At 46.4% G+C, this 21,540-nt stretch overlaps 1 protein-coding gene across 2 annotated transcripts in view; it reads right to left on the bottom strand.

Moving 5' to 3' along the window:
* Window positions 1-21,540, bottom strand: part of vgll4b (vestigial-like family member 4b) — a 115,112-nt gene that overhangs the window by 29,898 nt on the left and 63,674 nt on the right. For both annotated transcript variants that reach the window (XM_071336922.1, XM_071336921.1), the window contains one exon: window positions 16,230-16,452. In XM_071336922.1, the coding sequence (XP_071193023.1) occupies window positions 16,230-16,452 (223 nt within the window). The remainder of the gene's footprint in view (window positions 1-16,229; window positions 16,453-21,540) is intronic.

The raw sequence follows: 21,540 nt of genomic DNA, 5'->3' as shown, positions 1-21,540 counted from the left end.
TAAACATCAACACCAGAGGTAACTTCCTGTGAGCGATCTGAGAGACAAGGCAAGAAGGGCCTAATATGCCATCATAATGAACATAACACTCAGCATCCCAATTAGGATCTGGTTTAAAATACTTCAATCTGTTGTCGAACCCATTGCGCTCTGGGGTCGACTCACCAACTAAGAATCTACAAAATGGGACAAACGCACAATTGAGAGTCTGCATGCAGAATTCTGTAAAAATATACTTTGTCTACAACACAAAACCCCAAACAATACAGAGCAGAATTAGGACGATACACACAAGTTATCTACATCCAGAAAAGAGCTGTTCAATTCTACAACCACCTAAAAGAAAGTGATGGCCACACATTACACAACAAATCCCTCACGTAGAGAAAGAGATGAACCTGGAGAAGAGTCCCCTCAGCCAGCTGGTTCTGGGGCTCTGTTCACAAACACAAACAGACCCCACAGAGCCCTCACCTACAGAGAGATGAACCTGGAGAAGAGTCCCCTCAGCCAGCTGGTTCTGGGGCTCTGTTCACAAACACAAACAGACCCCACAGAGCCCTCACCTACAGAGAGATGAACCTGGAGAAGAGTCCCCTCAGCCAGCTGGTTCTGGGACTCTGTTCACAAACACAAACAGACCCCACAGAGCCCCAGGACAGCAACACATTTAGACCCAACCAAATTATGAGAACGCAAAAACATAACTATTTGACACACTGGATAGAATAAAAAAACAGAGCAAACTAGAATGCCATCTGGCCCTAAACAGAGAGTACACAGTGGCAGAATACCTGACCACCGTGACTGACCCAAAATGAAGGAAAGCTTTGACTACGTACAGACTCAGTGAGCATAGCCTTGCTATTGAGAAAGGCCGCAGAAGGCAGACTTGGCTCTCAAGAGAAGACAGGCTATGTGCACACTGCCCACAAAATGAGGTGGAAACTGAGCTGCACTTCCTAACCTCCTGCCAAATGTATGACCATATTAGAGACACATATTTCCCCCAAGAATTTGAAAACAAATCAAACATTGATAAACTCCCATATGGCGAAAATAGGCGAAATACCGCAGTGTGTAACCACAGCAGCAAGATGTGGCCCGCTGCCAAGAGAAAAGGGCAACCAGTGGAAGACAAACATTGTAAATACAACCTATATTTATTTATTTATTTATTTTCCCTTTCAGACTTCAACTACTTGTACATTGCCAATAATATAACATTTGAAATGTCTATATTATTTTAAAACTTTTCTAATATTTACTAATGTTTCCCTTGCTTATTTCCCTTTTGTTCAATGTCTATTGCATTTGGTTTTTGCAATGTAAACATATGTTTCCCAAAAAATAAATTTGAATTGAATTGAGAGAGAGAGAGAGGCAGACAGACAGACGAGAGAGAGAGGCAGACAGACAGACGAGAGAGTGAGGCAGACAGACAGACGAGAGAGTGAGGCAGACAGACAGACGAGAGAGTGAGGCAGACAGACAGACAGACAGAGTGAGGCAGACAGACAGACAGAAAGTGAGGCAGACAGACAGACAGAGAGTGAGGCAGACAGACAGACAGAGAGTGAGGCAGACAGACAGAGAGTGAGGCAGACAGACAGAGAGTGAGGCAGACAGACAGAGAGTGAGGCAGACAGACAGAGAGTGAGGCAGACAGACAGAGAGTGAGGCAGACAGACAGAGAGTGAGGCAGACAGAGTGAGACAGACAGAGATAGATGCAGACAGACAGAGAGTGAGGCAGACAGACAGACGAGAGAGTGAGGCAGACAGACGAGAGAGTGAGGCAGACAGACAGACAGAGAGTGAGGCAGTCAAACAGAGAGTGAGGCAGACAGACAGAGTGAGACAGAGAGAGATGCAGAGAGACAGAGATGCAGACAGACAGAGAGAGAGGCAGACAGACAGAGAGAGAGGCAGACAGACAGAGAGAGAGGCAGACAGACAGAGATGCAGACAGACAGAGAGTGAGGCAGACCGACAGAGAGTGAGGCACAGACGGAGAGTGAGTGAGGCAGACAGACAGAGAGAGAGTGAGGCAGACAGACAGAGTGAGTGAGAGAGAGAGGCAGACAGACAGAGAGAGAGGCAGACAGAGAGTGAGGCAGACAGCCAGACAGAGAGTGAGGCAGACAGCCAGACGAGAGAGTGAGGCAGACAGACGAGAGAGTGAGGCAGACAGACAGACGAGTGAGGCAGACAGACAGAGTGAGACAGACAGAGAGAGATGCAGACAGACAGAGATGCAGACAGACAGAGAGAGAGTCAGACAGAGAGTGAGGCAGACAGAGAGAGATGCAGACCGACAGAGAGTGAGGCAGACAGACAGACAGAGAGTGAGGCAGACCGACAGAGAGTGAGGCAGACAGAGGGAGATGCACAGACGGAGAGTGAGTGAGGCAGACAGACAGACAGACAGTGAGGCAGACAGACAGACAGAGAGGCAGACAGACAGACAGAGAGTGAGGCAGACAGACAGACAGAGAGTGAGGCAGACAGAGAGAGATGCACAGACGGAGAGTGAGTGAGGCAGACAGACAGAGAGAGAGTGAGTGAGGCAGACAGACAGAGAGAGAGTGAGGCAGACAGCCAGAGAGTGAGTGAGGCAGACACAGAGAGTGAGGCAGACAGACAGACAGAGAGTGAGGCAGACAGACAGAGAGAGAGAGAGTGAGGCAGACAGACAGAGAGTGAGGCAGACGGACAGACAGACAGAGAGTGAGGCAGACGGACAGACAGAGAGTGAGGCAGACAGACAGACAGAGAGTGAGGCAGACAGACAGAGAGTGAGGCAGACAGAGACAGACAGACAGACAGACAGACAGACAGACAGACAGAGAGAGAGAAAGCGAGTGTTGGGAGATTACTATAGATCACTGTATGTATGGTCAGTCACTAGGTAAAGTAAGATGCTGTATAGTCCTATATATTACTGTTATTTACTAGACGTTGGCTTAGATACAGGGGTGTTATTAGTGGTTGTGTGGTGGCAGAACCCACAGCTTTTATTCAGTCATCCATTAATTACAGAATCAAAACCAACCTGCAATACATAAATGATGAAGTAATACGTGCTGGTACAACATTAAAACACACTCCGGTCTACAGCTGCGTTTGGGAAAAACACCAAGACTTAAAACAACCATTAAGTGGCTTCCAAAATCCCAGACTGCAGCTTTAATCAATGTTTTACTGTAGCAGTTCTAATGTCACCGTCTTCGAGTCAACCCCAAGTACTAACCCATACGTTAATGAACAATGCTGAGACAGAGTACTAACCCATACGTTAATGAACAATGCTGAGACAGAATACTAACCCATATGTTAATGTGACTATGCTGAGAGCGAGTACTAACCCATACGTTAATGTGACTACGCTGAGACAGAATACTAACCCATACGTTCATGTGACAGAAAACTAACCCATATGTTAATGTGACAGAATACTAACCCATAAGTTAATGTGACAGAATACTAACCCATACGTTAATGTGACTATGCTGAGACAGAATACTAACCCATACGTTAATGTGACTATGCTGAGACAGAATACTAACCCATATGTTAATGTGACTATGCTGAGACAGAATACTAACCCATACGTTAATGTAACTACGTAGCTTTGTAGTTCTTTAATTACACTAACTACTTTCCAGAGAGTCTGAGAAAACCCTGAAAGTCCACTGGTCTTTGTAGTTCTTTAGTCATTCATCATGCCTCTCGTAGAACAGCAAAGTGATTCATTTGACAAGTTCCTGTTTGTTCACTCATAGATGACTGTTGAATTGTTACCTTCTCCTGTTGACAGATATAGGGTGGGACTGCACTTCATAAGAGAACAACGTTAGTTAGCTAGAATACTTTATTCAGAGGCAAAGAAGGGTGCCTTGTGTGTGAAAATGGCCGAGAGAGCAATAAAACCCCAGAGCTTTTTCTCACAATTGTGTTTCAGTGTCGTTTGTTTGAGAAGAAACCCCACAACTGTTGATGGGCTGGGTTTGGTTTATATTTCTGCTTCAACTCACTGAGTAAGTGGAGCCTCTCTCTCGCTGTGTGTGTGTGTGTGTGTGTGTGTGTGTGTGTGTGTGTGTGTGTGTGTGTGTGTGTGTGTGTGTGTGTGTGTGTGTGACCTTGCAGTCTCACAGGAAACATCTGGGAAGAATCAGGCTGGAGGGAGGGAGGGAGGGAGGGAGGGAGGGAGGCACAACCACAGGTTCTCACACACAGACACACACACTATACACAGGGGGAGTAGAGGAGGGAGGACCACAGGTTATGAACATTGCTCCTGCTATACTGCCCGCGTCATACAAACCACAGGGCTCTGCAGGTCCCAAACAGCTACACTGTATTTAAAAGGTCTTCTGGAACCTTCCAATCCCTCTCTGATAAAGAGCTAATGCTCTATATTCAGTTCTACATCAACCCCATCTATATTCAGTTCTACATCAACCCCATCTATAGTCAGTTCTACAACAACCCCATCTATAGTCAGTTCTACAACAACCCCATCTATAGTCAGTTCTACAACAACCCCAGTCAGCCCATCTATATTCAGTTCTACATCAACCCCAGTCAGCCCATCTATATTCAGTTCTACATCAACCCCAGTCAGCCCATCTATATTCAGTTCTACATCAACCCCAGTCAGCCCATCTATATTCAGTTCTACAACAACCCCATCTATAGTCAGTTCTACAACAACCCCAGTCAGCCCATCTATATTCAGTTCTACATCAACCCCATCTATAGTCAGTTCTACAACAACCCCAGTCAGCCCATCTATATTCAGTTCTACAACAACCCCAGTCAGCCCATCTATATTCAGTTCTACATCAACCCCAGTCAGCCCATCTATATTCAGTTCTACAACAACCCCATCTATAGTCAGTTCTACAACAACCCCAGTCAGCCCATCTATATTCAGTTCTACATCAACCCCATCTATATTCAGTTCTACATCAACCCCATCTATATTCAGTTCTACATCAACCCCATCTATATTCAGTTCTACATCAACCCCATCTATATTCAGTTCTACATCAACCCCATCTATATTCAGTTCTACATCAACCCCAGTCACCCCATCTATATTCAGTTCTACATCAACCCCAGTCACCCCATCTATATTCAGTTCTACATCAACCCCATCTATATTCAGTTCTACATCAACCCCAGTCAGCCCACCTGGGAAAATCCTCTGCATTATCATCATTAACAGCAGACTCGTACATTTTCCAAAGTGAAAACAATGTACTGAGCAAATGTCAAATTGGCTTTTTACCAAATTACCGTACGACAGACCACGTATTCACCCTGCACACCCTATTTGACAAACATAAAATAAAAATTAAAGGCAGTCTTCTCATGCTTTGATGATTTCAAAAAAAACTTTTGGCTCAATTTGGTATGAGGGTCTGCTATACAAATGGATGGAAAGTGGTGTTGGGGGTAAAACACATGACACCCCAAGGCCATGTACACAAACAACAAGTGTGCTGTTAAAATTGTCAAAAGACACACACATTTCTTTCCACAGGGCCGTGGGGTGAGACAGGGATGCAGTTTAAGCCCCACCCTCTTCAACATTATTATATATATCAATGAATTGGCGAGGGCACTAGAACAGTCTGCAGCACCTGGCCTCACCCTACTAGAATCTGAAGTCACATGTCTACGGTTTGCTGATGATCTGCAGCACCTAGATCTTCTGCACAGATTGTGTCAGACCTGGGCCCTGAAATTAAATTTCAGTAAGACAAAAAATAATGGTTGTTCCAAAAAGGTCTCATGTTCAGACTCTGCTTGCAGATGTAAGATAATAAATCCGTACTGTCCTGCCCACTAGGCCATTTTCACACACAAGACACCCTTCTTTGCCTCTGAATAAAGTATTCTTGCTAACTAACATTGTTCTCTTATGAAGTGCAGTCCAACCCTATATCTGTCAACAGGAGAAGGTAACAATTCAACAGACATCTATGAGTGAACAAACTGGAACTTGTAAAATGAATCACTTTGCTGTTCTACGAGACGCGTGATGAATGACTAAACAACTACAAAGACCAGGGGACTTTCAGGGTTTTCTCAGACTCTCTGGAAAGTAGTTAGTGTAATTAAAGAACTACAAAGACCTAAGACCAAAGTATTCTAGCCCACAGATATCCGTACTGTCCTGCCCACTTCACTGTTGCTCCAAGCAGAGGAAACTGCCGTTCTGAAATACATCAAAAAGCGTGAAGACTTCTGCCTGAAGCCCAGACATGCCGCAGCGCACATGTTGGACCCCAAGTACGCTGGCAAGAGCATCCTGTCTGGTGCAGAGATCAACAAGGCCTATGGTGTCATCACTACCATGTCTCGTCACATTGGCCTGGATGGGGGTAAGGTTCTTGGCAGTCTGGTGAAGTACACTTCCAAGCAAGGGCTTTGGGATGGAGATGCAATATGAAAGTCGTGCCAACATATCTCATCAGCCACCTGGTGGAAGGGACTTTGTGGATCTGAGGCTCTTTCCCCTGTTGCCTCCATCATCCTCCAAATCCCACCAACATCAGTCACCTCAGAGCGCAACTGGTCTTTGTTTGGAAACACACACACACCAAAGCACGCAACAGGCTGACCAATACAAGGGTTGAAGAATTGGTGGCCACGCTGGCAAATTCTAGGCTTTTTGAGCCTGACAATGAGCCATCCTCAACGAGGTTGGAAAGTGACAGTGAAGATGAGGCCTCAGAGTCTGATGTTCAAGAGGTGGACATTGAGGAGGTCCAGGGAGAAGACATGGAAGCCTGAGAGGAAGACAACCATGAGAACATCCCCTCTCTGTGGTCTACTTGGCTGGGGGAGCCATGAGAACATCCCCTCTCTGTGGTCCACTTGGCTGGGGGAGCCATGAGAACATCCCCTCTCTGTGGTCCACTTGGCTGGGGGAGCCATGAGAACATCCCCTCTCTGTGGTCCACTTGGCTGGGGGAGCCATGAGAACATCCCCTCTCTGTGGTCCACTTGGCTGGGGGAGCCATGAGAACATCCCCTCTCTGTGGTCCACTTGGCTGGGGGAGCCATGAGAACATCTCCTCTCTGTGGTCCACTTGGCTGGGGGAGCCATGAGAACATCTCTCTGTGGTCCACTTGGCTGGGGGAGCCATGAGAACATCTCCTCTCTGTGGTCCACTTGGCTGGGGGAGCCATGAGAACATCTCTCTGCGGTCCACTTGGCTGGGGGAGCCATGAGAACATCCCCTCTCTGTGGTCCACTTGGCTGGGGGAGCCATGAGAACATCCCCTCTCTGTGGTCCACTTGGCTGGGGGAGCCATGAGAACATCTCTCTGCGGTCCACTTGGCTGGGGGAGCCATGAGAACATCTCTCTGTGGTCCACTTGGCTGGGGGAGCCATGAGAACATCCCCTCTCTGTGGTCCACTTGGCTGGGGGAGCCATGAGAACATCCCCTCTCTGTGGTCCACTTGGCTGGGGGAGCCATGAGAACATCCCCTCTCTGTGGTCCACTTGGCTGGGGGAGCCATGAGAACATCCCCTCTCTGTGGTCCACTTGGCTGGGGGAGCCATGAGAACATCCCCTCTCTGTGGTCCACTTGGCTGGGGGAGCCATGAGAACATCTCCTCTCTGTGGTCCACTTGGCTGGGGGAGCCATGAGAACATCTCCTCTCTGTGGTCCACTTGGCTGGGGGAGCCATGAGAACATCTCTCTGCGGTCCACTTGGCTGGGGGAGCCATGAGAACATCTCTCTGTGGTCCACTTGGCTGGGGGAGCCATGAGAACATCCCCTCTCTGCGGTCCACTTGGCTGGGGGAGCCATGAGAACATCCCCTCTCTGCGGTCCACTTGGCTGGGGGAGCCATGAGAACATCTCTCTGCGGTCCACTTGGCTGGGGGAGCCATGAGAACACACTATTAGTGGAGTCCCCAGCAGCAACAACAGTAGTTCCAGCTACAATACAGGCCTCCTTACTGTCAAGTACAGGAGAGGAGAGAGATCTAGCCACAAACCTGAGCACACTGCTGCACAGCTCAACCAAGACCGCTAAAGTCATGGCGCTGAAGATAAAGTCATCAAATCAAATGGTATGTGTCACATGCTTTGTAAACAACAGGTGTAGACTAACAGTGAAATGCTTGGTAAACAACAGGTGTAGACTAACAGTGAAATGCTTTGTAAACAACAGGTGTAGACTAACAGTGAAATGCTTTGTAAACAACAGGTGTGGACTAACAGTGAAATGCTTTGTAAACAACAGGTGTGGACTAACAGTGAAATGCTTTGTAAACAACAGGTGTAGACTAACAGTGAAATGCTTTGTAAACAACAGGTGTAGACTAACAGTGTAATGCTTGGTAAACAACAGGTGTAGACTAACAGTGAAATGCTTTGTAAACAACAGGTGTGGACTAACAGTGAAATGCTTGGTAAACAACAGGTGTGGACTAACAATGAAATTCTTACTTACAGGCCCTTCGCAACAATACAGAGAGACAATTAGAAGTCCACACAAATCATGACATAATACAGAACATTAAAAGACAAGAACGGAACTACATACATGAGGTAGATATGTTCATATAGGTAGGGGTAAAGTGACTAGGCAACAGGATAGATAATAAACAGTTACAAGGACAGAGATTGGTGCAAAAAGGGTCAAAAAATATATATATTCCAGGTAGTTCCAGGTAGTTACTGGTTAACTATTTAAGTAACTATTTAGCAGTCTAATAGCTTGGAGGTAGAAGCTGTTCAGGAACCTGTTGGTTCCAGACTGGTGCATCGGGGGAAGGGGCGTTGTCGTGCCCTCTTCACCACTGTGTTGATGTGTGTGGACCATGATAGCTCCTTAGTGATGTGAACACCGAGGAACTTGAAGCCCCCAACCTGTTGATGTGGATGGGGGTGTGCTCGGCCCTCCGTTTCATGTAGTCGTGGATCTGTAGTCGTGGCGCTGTAGTCGTGGGGCTAAAGCTGTAGTCGTGGGGCTGTAGTTGTGGCGCTAAAGCTGTAGTCGTGGGGCTGTAGTCGTGGCGCTGTAGTCGTGGCGCTAAAGCTGTAGTCTTGGGGCTGTAGTCGTGGCGCTGTAGTCGTGGCGCTGTAGTCGTGGCGCTGTAGTCGTGGGGCTGTAGTCGTGGGGCTGTAGTCGTGGGGCTGTAGTCGTGGGGCTGTAGTCGTGGCGCTGTAGTCGTGGCGCTGTAGTCGTGGATCTGTAGTCGTGGCGCTGTAGTCGTGGCGCTGTAGTCGTGGGGCTGTAGTCGTGGGGCTGTAGTCGTGGCGCTGTAGTCGTGGGGCTAAAGCTGTAGTCATGGAGCTCATGCAGACAGACAGGGACAGCTAACAGGAGAGTAACTGCAGCAGGGAACACGACAGAGGGAGAGAGACGGGCAGTAGCAGGCTTCCAGCCCACAGCCGTCTGACTGACAGGATAAGGGCTCTTTGTTTTGAGAAAGAGAAAATGGCCCCCGCTGCCTGTCGTCTGAACTCCAGTCAACGACACAGAGCAGTTTGTCTTACAATTCAACAAGTCTACATTTTCATGGTTTTGCTGCTGAACTGACCAGTGAGGGGAATATTACCCTCGTTTCCACGTTACAGGGTCTTGGGGACAAAGGTTGCTTGTTTTCCTGTGTCCCTCACCCCTAAGCCCGAGGGTCCAGGTCTGCCCTGACTGACTAACACCATAATAGAAACCAGAGAGAGAACTAGGTGCAGCCCAGCCCCAGAATGAAGGGTCAGGTTGCAGCTAACAGACACACACACACACAAAGCTGCAGGGTATTGCCACGGCAACACGCACAGATGATACAACATCCCTAGACGTTGCCCTCTGTCTGTCACCATTGTTTCATTCACACCTTTACTCCACACACATACAGATACACATTACAAAGCTCTCTCTCACCCTCCATTTGGCAAATCTGACTATCCTCCTGATTCCTGCTTACAAGCAAACATTCAAAACAGGAAGTATCAGTGACGATCTCAATACAGATGTGGTACAATGAAGCTAAGCTACAGGACTGTTTTGCTAGCACAGACTATGGAATGTGTTCCGGGACTTATCCGATGGTATTGAGGAGTTTACCACATCAGTCACCAGTTTCATTAATAAGTACATCGACTGTGTCGTCCCCACAGTGACCGTACGTACATTTCCCAACCAGAAGCCATGGATTACAGGCAACATCCGCACTGAGCTAAAGGCTATAGCTGCCGCTTCCAAGGACGGGACACTAACCAGGACGCTTATAAAAACAATCCTGCTATGCCATCAAACAGGCAAAGCATCAATACAGGACTAAGATCAAATCCTACCATACCAGCTCTGACGCTCATCAGATGTGGCAGGACCTGCAAACTATCACGGATTACATTGGGAAACCCAGCTGCGAGCTGTCCAGTGACGCAAGCCCAGCTAAATGCCTTCTATGCTCTCTAACACTGAACCAAGCGTGAGAGCACCGGCTGTTCTGGACGACTGTGATCTCGCTCTTTGTAGCTAATGTGAGTAAGACCTTTAAACATGTTAACATTAACAAGACCGTGGGGCCAGATAGACTACCAGGACGCAAACTAAGAGCACTGATCAGATGGCAAGTCTCTTTACTGACATTTGCAACCTGTCCCTGACTCAGTCTGTAATACCTACATGTTTCAAGCAGACCACTATAGTCCCTGTGCCCAAGAACACCAAGGTAACTCGTCTTGCATTCACGTCTGTAGCCACGAAAGTGCTTTGAAAGGTTGGTCATGGCTCACATCAACACCATCATCCCAGACACCCTGGACCTAATTTGCATACCTCCACAAAAGATCCATTCTCTATTGCACTCCACACTACCCTTTCCCACTTAGACAAAAGGAACACCTACGTGAGAATGCTGCTCATTGACTTACAGCTTAGCGTTCAACACCACAGTGCCCTCAAAGCTCATCACTGAGCTAAGGACCCTGGGACTGAACACCTCCCTCTGTAACTGTATCCTGGACTTCCTGACGGGACGCCCCCAGGTGGTAAGGGTAGGTAGCAACACATCTGCCACGCAAACCCTCAACACGTGGGGCCCCTCAGGAGTGTGTGCTTACTCCCCTCCTGTGCTTCCTGTTCACCCACGACTGTGTGGCCACGCACCACTCAAACACCATCACTCTACGTTTGCCAACAAAACAAGACGGCGGTAGGACTGATCACCGACGACAATGACACAACCTATAAGGAGTGGTGTCAGGACAACAACCTATCAATCTATATTAGCAAGACAAATGAGCTGATCCTGGACTACAGGAAACAGAGGGACGAGCACCAACGGGGCTGTAGTGGCTGTCAATGTCCAACTCCCTAAGGATCCATCATGGTCCAAACACACCAACACAGTTGTGGAGAGGGCAAAAAAAAAAAGAGACGTGGCATGGGCCCTCAGATCCTCAAATGGTTCTAAAGATGCTGTAAATGGTGCCACTGGACTGGCTGCAACACCGCCTGGTATGGCAAACCGTCTGGTATGGCAAACCGCCTGGTATGGCAAACCGCCTGGTATGGCAAACCGCCTGGTATGGAACTACCTGGTATGGCAAACCGCCTGGTATGGCAAACCGCCTGGTATGGCAAACCGCCTGGTATGGCAAACCGCCTGGTATGGCAAACCGCCTGGCATTTGACTGGCGTACGTGCTACAGAGGGTAGTGTGTACGGCCCAGTACATCACAGGGGCTGTACTCCCTGCCATCCAGGACCTCTATACCAGAGGACGGCTCTAAAAATTGTCAAAGGCTCCAGCCACCCAAGTCATAGAATGTTCTCTCTGCTACCACACGGCAAGCGGTACCGACGCACCAAGTCTGGAACCAGCTGGACCGTGAACAACTTCTACCCCTAAGCCACAAGACCGCTAAATAGTTACCCAAATAGCTACCCCGACTATCTGCATTGACCCTTTTGCACCAACTTTGACGCATCACTGCTGCTGCTACTGTTTATTCCTAGTTATATGTACATCTACCTCAATTACCTCGTACCCCTAGACATTGACTCAGCACTGGTACCCCTTGTACACTGAGTGTACAGAACATTAGGAACACCTTCCTAATATTGAGTTGCATTCCCTTTTGCCCTCAGAATAACCTCAATTCGTTAGGAAATGCACTCTACAAGGTGTTGAAAGCGTTCCACAGGGATGCTGGCCCATGTTGTCTCCAATGCTTCCCACATTTGTGTCAAGTTGGCTGGATGTCCATTGGGTGGTGGACCATTCTTGATACACACGGTAAACTGTTGAGCATTGTTGCAGTTCTTTACACACTCACACCGGTGTGCCTGGCACCTACTACTAATACCTCTGTTCAAAAGGAACTTAAATATTTTGTCTTGCCCTTTCACCTTCTGAATGATGCACAATCCATGTCTCAATTGTCTCAAGGCTTAAAAATCCTTCTTTAACCCGTCTCCTCCCCTTCATCTACACTGATTGAAGTGTATTTAACAAGTGACATCAATAAGGGATCATAGCTTTCACCTGGATTCACCTGGTCAGTCTGTCAAATCAACAACAACAAAAAGAGTCACATGCACCGAATACAACAAGTGTTGACCTTGCCGTGAAATGCTTACTTACAAGCCCTTAACCAGCAGTGTACAAAACAAATGGAGAGGGGGGGGGGGGGGTCAATGTAAATAGTCCGGTGGCCATTTGATTAATTGTTCATCAGTCTTATGGCTTGTAGGTAGAAGCTGTTGAGGAGCCTTTTGGTCCTAGACTTTACGCTCCGTTACCGCTTGCGATGCGGAAGCAGAGAGAACAGTCTATGACTTGGATGTCTGGAGTCTCTGACAATTTTTTGGGCTTTCCTCTGACACCGCCTGGTATAGAGGTCCTGGATGGCAGGAAGCTTGGCCCCAGTGATGTACTGGTCCGTACGCACTGCCCTCTGTCATGGAAAGAGCAGATGGTCCTAATGTTTTGAGCACTCCGTGCCAAGTTATCGTCACTCGTTGTGCATCTATTATTACACGTTTTATTGTTCTATTATTTCTCTATTTTCTTCCTCTCTGCATTTAGTTAGTCCTGTTGCGACGAACAAAACACATTTAGTTAGTCCTGTTGCGACGAACAAAACACATTTAGTTAGTCCTGTTGTGGCGAATAAAACACATTTAGTTAGTCCTGTTGCGATGAATAAAACACATTTAGTTAGTCCTGTTGCGACGAATAAAACACATTTAGTTAGTCCTGTTGCGATGAATAAAACACATTTAGTTAGTCCTGTTGCGATGAATAAAACACATTTAGTTAGTCCTGTTGCGACGAATAAAACACATTTAGTTAGTCCTGTTGCGATGAATAAAACACATTTAGTTAGTCCTGTTGCGACGAACAAAACACATTTAGTTAGTCCTGTTGCGACGAATAAAACACATTTAGTTAGTCCTGTTGTGGCGAATAAAACACATTTAGTTAGTCCTGTTGCGACGAATAAAACACATTTAGTTAGTCCTGTTGCGACGAACAAAACACATTTAGTTAGTCCTGTTGCGACGAATAAAACACATTTAGTTAGTCCTGTTGCGATGAATAAAACACATTTAGTTAGTCCTGTTGCGACGAACAAAACACATTTAGTTAGTCCTGTTGCGACGAACAAAACACATTTAGTTAGTCCTGTTGCGACGAATAAAACACATTTAGTTAGTCCTGTTGCGACGAACAAAACACATTTAGTTAGTCCTGTTGCGACGAATAAAACACATTTAGTTAGTCCTGTTGCGACGAATAAAACACATTTAGTTAGTCCTGTTGTGGCGAATAAAACACATTTAGTTAGTCCTGTTGCGACGAATAAAACACATTTAGTTAGTCCTGTTGCAACGAATAAAACACATTTAGTTAGTCCTGTTGTGGCGAATAAAACACATTTAGTTAGTCCTGTTGCGATGAATAAAACACATTTAGTTAGTCCTGTTGTGGCGAATAAAACACGTTTTGAATTGAGAGAACGAGAAAGAGAAGTTGGTGCAGCCACAGAATGAGGGTTCAGCCACACACACACACACACACACACACACACACACACAGGGCTCCATGGTAATGCCACGTCAATCACAGAAATTAAAATATACCTAACTCAGTAACACAACACTTGTTCAGGTACAGCAGCAGAGTGGAGTTGACATCATTACCCAGAATTAACCTGGGTATCTGAAGAACTACAGACTTGGTGCTGGATAACTGCACCTACTTTTATTGCAGGGCAAGTTAGTTTCCGACTGCAAAACTATGCCATATGATACAACATCCCTAGACGTTGCCCTCCGTCTGTCACCAATGAAGCGTTAAAACTACTAATCTGGAAGCTGTAATAAATCAGATAAGAGATAACCCTTGCTATCACGTTTAGACAGTACTATCTTCTGTTGAGACAAACCGCTCGCTCACAAGGTTTAAAAAGGACAATTGTCATGTGCCAAAAAAACTATATATATATTTTTTTAAATCTAACCTTTATTTAACTAGGCAAGTCAGTTAAGAACAAATTCTTATTTACAATGACGGCCTACACCGGCCAAACCCTAATCAGGACGACGCTGGGCCAATTGTGCGCCGCCCTATGGGACTCCCGATCACGGCCGGGTTGTGATGCAGCCCGGGATCGAACCAGGGTCTATAGTGATGCATTAGACCATTGCGTCACTCGAGAGCCTGAATCACAGAATCTCTACAAAACTGCAACACATTTTTTCAGAACAAGTTATGTTAGTTTAACCAACTGTGATATGATCCTGTCTGCCTGCCTGCTTGCCTGTCTGTCTGCCTGACCGCCCCCCAGCCTACCTACCTACCTACCTACCTACCTACCTGTCTGCCTGTCTGCCTGTCTGCATGACCGCCCCCCAGCCTACCTACCTGTCTGTCTGTCTGCCTGACCGCCCCCCAGCCTACCTACCTACCTACCTACCTACCTACCTACCTGTCTGTCTGTCTGACCGCCCCCCAGCCTACCCACCTGTCTGTCTGTCTGCCCCCCAGCCTACCTGTCTGTCTGTCTGTCCCCCAGTCTGTCTGTCTGTCTGTCTGTCTGCCTGTTCACATCGACGGGGTTCGAGCATAAGGTCTGCTACCTCATCTGTCATCAATACATGATCTCCTATTTACAGAGTTTCTCCTGATCCACCGTGAGGTCTGCTACATCATCTGTCATCAATACATGATCTCCTATTTACAGAGTTTCTCCTGATCCACCGTGAGGTCTGCTACCTCATCTGTCATCAATACATGATCTCCTATTTACAGAGTTTCTCCGGATCCACCGTGAGGTCTGCTACCTCATCTGTCATCAATACATGATCTATTTACAGAGTTTCTCCTGATCCACCGTGAGGTCTGCTGCCTCTGTCATCAATACATGATCTCCTATTTACAGAGTTTCTCCTGATCTCCACAAAGGCAGAGATTTGGGGGTGGAGGAGAAGACGACACGCAGGGGATGCGAGGGGAAGAGAAGACGACAAGCAGGGGAGCGAGGGGAGGAGAAGAAGACAAGCAGGGGAGCGAGGGGAGGAGAAGAAGACAAGCAGGGGAGGGGAGGAGAAGACAAGCAGGGGAGGGGAGGAGAAGACAAGCAGGGGAGGGGAGGAGAAGACAAGCAGGGGAGGGGAGGAGAAGACAAGCAGGGGAAGAGAGGAGAAGACAAGCAGGGGAGGGGAGGGGAGAGGAGAAGACAAGCAGGGGAAGAGAGGAGAAGACAAGCAGGAAGGCAGAAACGTGTTATGTTGGCAGCAGCCTCACCACCAGGGCTGCATCCTCACATTACACCCTATTCCCTATATAACCTATATATATTATTCTATATAGTGCACTACCTTTTGACCTAGTTGTGCCATTTGAGAAGCAGCCCGGAAACATAGGGAGGGCATGGTCAGCCCCCGCCAGCTCCACAGCCCAGCCATGGTACGTGAGGAATGAATAGAGCCATGACAACCTCCCGGCAGAGCAATCTCTCTCAGGCATCCAGGATTACTAATGTTTACAACTAACTACTGTTTATGGCTGGCACAGGCCTCACGTGGGCCCTCTGACAACAGTGGACATCTGCAATACTTTGGGAAACGTTGACATTCCGGCACCGAAGGCAACATTCCAATAAGATGGTAGAAACGCATGTGGAGAAAACTAACGTCATCTGCAGAAATCTGTCACTTTGTGTGTGTTTACTTACAGCTGTGCAGCAAACAGCCGGCTCATCTTGGCCACGTGTTGGTTGTCACAGTCTTGGTCATCATTGTCCTGTTGGTCCTGTCCTGTGCTGTGGCTGAGACTGTGCTTCCTCTTGCCGGGGCTGATGGGAGGAGGACCTGTCCGGTGACTATGGTTGGTGCCGCCAGATGATGACAGGGACATGGACTGGTGCATCCTGGGGTCACCTCGCAGCGCTGCTTCGCCTGGATGGGGAGAGGGAAGACAACATGTAGGAGTCTTGTTCTCAAATGGGGAGGAAGTGTATCTTCAACATTAAAACATAGCTTCCTGAGGAAAGACTGACCTTCTCCAGAGATAATGTCGAGGTAGGTAACACATCTACACAATCACAGCAAGGAAAAACCCCTCTACAACAACACTACAGCCGCTCAGAAAAAAACAACATCCTCCCGGGTTTTAAACTGTGAAATCCTCTTCCATTTCAACCTAATTTCACTTGGGATTCCAGGAATATGGTTGAACCAAGTGACTGATGCGGACGGACAGTAAAAAAGTTATTCTCTAACTTTGTTCTGATCACGTCCACATGGTTGTTAAACATAAATGAGAATAATTCAGCTCGATTACAGTACCGTGGAATAATTCAGCTCGATTACAGTACCGTGGAATAATTCAGCTCGATTACAGTACCGTGGAATAATTCAGCTAGATTACAGTACCGTGGAATAATTCAGCTAGATTACAGTACCGTGGAATAATTCAGCTAGATTACAGTACCGTGGAATAATTCAGCTAGATTACAGTACCGTGGAATAATTCAGCTAGATTACAGTACCGTGGAATAATTCAGCTAGATTACAGTACCGTGGAATAATTCAGCTAGATTACAGTACCGTGGAATAATTCAGCTAGATTACAGTACCGTGGAATAATTCAGCTAGATTACAGTACCGTGGAATAATTCAGCAAGATTACAGTACCGTGGAATAATTCAGCTAGATTACAGTACCGTGGAATAATTCAGCTAGATTACAGCACCGTGGAATAATTTAGCTAGATTACAGTACCGTGGAATAATTCAGCTAGATTACAGTACCGTGGAATAATTCAGCTAGATTACAGTACCGTGGAATAATTCAGCTAGATTACAGCACCGTGGAATAATTTAGCTAGATTACAGCACCGTGGAATAATTCACCTAGATTACAGTACCGTGGAATAATTCAAATAGATTACAGTACCGTGGAGCAGCTAGGAATGGTACTTCACTACTGTGTTAAAAAGTGTTCACCACACAGATAATGTTTTATTGTCTTATTTAGCATCAAAACGTCCGGTAAACATTGTAAAACACTTTGCTGAATGTTGAATGTCCTAGCATGGTAGGTCTGCAGGAAAACTGGTTTGAAATGGAATGAATAACGAAAACATGTTAAAATACATGTTGTATGCTGTTCCTTCTTGGTCCCAGAAAACAGCAAAGCATAGCAGAGAGTTCAGTGTGTTTGTGTGTGTGGGAGGGGGGGGGAGACGACGACAGGAAAAGTACTACTGGCAACATGTACGCACGGGGACTTTCCACTAGATGAGTTTATCCCAGTGTTACACTCACTCAACTCTGAGAAGCATTTTAACTGAGCGGAGTTTACGTGCCATGTGAAACATTTCAAATCAGATCATTACAACACACACACATCTTCTGTCCGTTAACAACGCACAGCATTGTTCACCTAACCAATTCACAGTAGTCACATTGTCAATCTAGGCCTAAGGGGTCATACAACTCAATGCAAAGTATTGTTCACAGAAATAAAATAAACACGAAATAGTAGGGGAAACAATCCAGTCCATTCTTATTGGGAAACAATTGAAACAACGAGTATTGAAATGGAATGAACTAAGAGCATTTAGAAATGTCTAGAATGTGCAGTGGGAGCCTTCTAAACAAGCGGTCCATTTTCCCGACTGGCGTGTTTCTGCTCGTCTGAGAGCGCTCCATGGCAACGGAGGTGACATCATTGTTTTTGGCAGGAGAGAGAGAGAGAGAGCGAGAAAGAGGGAGAGACAGCGAAAAAGAGAAAGATTGAGAAAGAGAGCGAGAGAAGAGGTAATTAAGAGAATAGTTTAGTGGGACGGCCTGACTTTAACCAGCCACTAACAGCACAGCCTACAAGCTACAGCCTACAAGCTACAGCCTACAAGCTACAGCCTACAAGCTACAGCCTTACTATCCAGCCAGCCAAACACTCATAACAAAACACAGCCACTAAAATCACAACAACGAAGCCACTCACAAAACAACAGCAGCACCCACCCGTAGCACGTTCTCCAGCAGGTATATTTCACTGGTCACCCCCAAAGCCAATTCCTCCTTTGGCCGCCTTTCCTTCCAGTTCTCTGCTGCCAATGACTGGAACGAATTGCAAAAATTACTGAAGCTGGAGACTCATATCTCCCTCACTAACTTTAAACATCAGCTGTCAGAGCAGCTCACAGATCACTGCACCTGTACATAGCCCATCTGTAAATAGCCCATCCAACTACCTCATCCCCATATTGTATTTCTTTATCTTCCTCCCCAGTATCTTTACCTGCACATTCATCTTGTGCACATCTACCATTCTAGTGTTTATTGCTAAATTGTAATTATTTCGCCACTGTGGCCTATTTATTGCCTTACCTCCCTTATCTTACCTCATTTGCTCACATTGTATATAGACTTTTTCTACTATATTATTGACTGTATGTTTTTTTTTATTTCCATGTGTAACTCTGTGTTGTTTGTGTCGCACTGCTTTGCTTTATCTTGGCCAGGTCGCAGTTGTAAATGAGAACTTGTTCTCAACTGGCCTACCTGGTTAAATAAAGGTGAAAAAAAACAAAAAACATTTAAACACAGCACAGCCACTCACAACACAACGAGTCAACTACAGCCCGACGAGTCATCCAACAACAAGTCAACTACAGCCCGACGAGTCATCGAACAACAAGTCAGCTACAGCCCGACGAGTCAACCAACAACAAGTCAGCTACAGCCCGACGAGCCATCTAACAACAAGTCAACTACAGCCCGACGAGCCATCCAACAACAAGTCAACTACAGCCCGACGAGCCATCCAACAACAAGTCAACTACAGCCCGACGAGCCATCCAACAACAAGTCAGCTACAGCCCGACGAGTCATCCAACAACAAGTCAACTACAGCCCGACGAGCCATCCAACAACAAGTCAGCTACAGCCCGACGAGTCATCCAACAACATCAGCTACAGCCCGACGAGCCATCCAACAACAAGTCAACTACAGCCCGACGAGCCATCCAACAACAAGTCAGCTACAGTCCGACGAGTCATCGAACAACAAGTCAACTACAGCCCGACGAGTCATCGAACAACAAGTCAACTACAGCCCGACGAGTCATCGAACAACAAGTCAGCTACAGCCCGACGAGCCATCCAACAACGTCAGCTACAGCCCGACGAGCCATCCAACAACGTCAGCTACAGCCCGACGAGCCATCCAACAACAAGTCAACTACAGCCCGACGAGCCATCCAACAAGTCAACTACAGCCCGACGAGCCATCCAACAACAAGTCAACTACAGTCCGACGAGCCATCCAACAACGTCAGCTACAGTCCGACGAGCCATCCAACAACAAGTCAACTACAGCCCGACGAGCCATCCAACAAGTCAACTACAGCCCGAGGAGCCATCCAACAACAAGTCAACTACAGTCCGACGAGCCATCCAACAACAAGTCAACTACAGCCCGACGAGCCATCCAACAACAAGTCAACTACAGCCCGACGAGCCATCCAACAACAAGTCAACTACAGTCCGACGAGCCATCCAACAATAAGTCAACTACAGTCCGACGAGCCATCCAACAACAAGTCAAACACAGCCCGACGAGCCATCCAACAACATGTCAACTACAGCCCGACCAGCCATCCAACAACAAGTCAACTACAGCCCGACGAGCCATTCAACAAGTCAGCTACAGCCCGACCAGCCATCCAACAACAAGTCAGCTACAGCCTGACTATCCTGCCACGTAACATTGACATGTAAAACAACGAGTACGCATGTCAACAATGTACACTGAAACGGGACTCCATAAACCCAATTCACCAATACGCCTAGATAAGAGTGCATCGGTCCTCAGAACCCAATCGACCGCTCAGAAAACCGGTTCAATCCAATTCAAAATGTTACAAACGGATCCAAATGTAGCAAGACGGTTTAGATCATATCGACCATTCTTTCTGGTCTGACACCTGGTCTGACACCTGGTCTGACACCTGGTCTGACAAATGATCAAAACAAAATGTTATTTGTCACATGCGCCGAATACAAAAAAAAGTGTAGACCTTACAGTGAACTGCTTACAAGACTAGCTGCGTTGTCTGCATGCGATTGGCTGTGGTCTTGGGGGCGTCACATCCTGGGAGACAGGGCTGCCTACTTACTTACAAAACACATGTAGTAACCAAAAGTGTTAAACAAAAAAACATTTGATATATTTATTTGAGATACTTCAAATAGCCTTGATGACAGCTTTGCAAACTCTTGGCATTCTCTCAACCAGCTAGGCAAGTCAGTTAAGAACAAATTCTTATTTACAGCGAAATGCCAAGACTGCGCAAAGCTGTCATCAAGGCAAAGGGTGGCTATTTGAAGAGTCTCAAATATAAAATAAATGTTGATTTGTTTAACACTTTTTTGGTTACTACATGATTCCATGTGTGTTATTTCATAGTGTTGATGTCTTCACTGTTATTCTACAATTAAGAAATTAGTAAAAAAAATAAAGAAAAACCCTGGAATGAGTAGGTGTTCTAAAACTTTGACCGGTAGTGTGTGTGTATCCATGGATACCGTATCTCTATCTGTGTGTGTGATATACAGTTGAAGTCGGAAGATAACATACACTTAGGTTGGAGTCATTAAAACTTGTTTTTCAACCACTCCACACATTTCATGTTAACAAACTATAGTTTTGGCAAGTCGGTTAGGACATCTACTTTGTGCATGACACAAGTCATTTTTCCAACAATTGTTTACAGACAGATTATTTCACTTATAATTCACTGTATCACAATTCCAGTGGGTCAGAAGTTTACCTACACTAAGTTGACTGTGCCTTTAAACAATTTGGAAAATTCCAGGAAATGATGTCATGGCTTTAGAAGCTTCTGATAGGCTAATTGACATCATTTGAGTCAATTGGAGGTTTACCTGTGGATGTATTTCAAGGCCTACCTTCAAACTCAGTGCCTCTTTGCTTGACATCATGGGAAAATCAAAAGAAATCAGCCAAGACCTCAGA

This window comes from Salvelinus alpinus, chromosome 12, assembly GCF_045679555.1.
Source record: "Salvelinus alpinus chromosome 12, SLU_Salpinus.1, whole genome shotgun sequence".
Classification (NCBI taxonomy): domain Eukaryota; kingdom Metazoa; phylum Chordata; class Actinopteri; order Salmoniformes; family Salmonidae; genus Salvelinus; species Salvelinus alpinus.
Note: the sequence above shows the minus strand (reverse complement) of the source record. Positions and strands in the feature narration are given on the sequence as shown.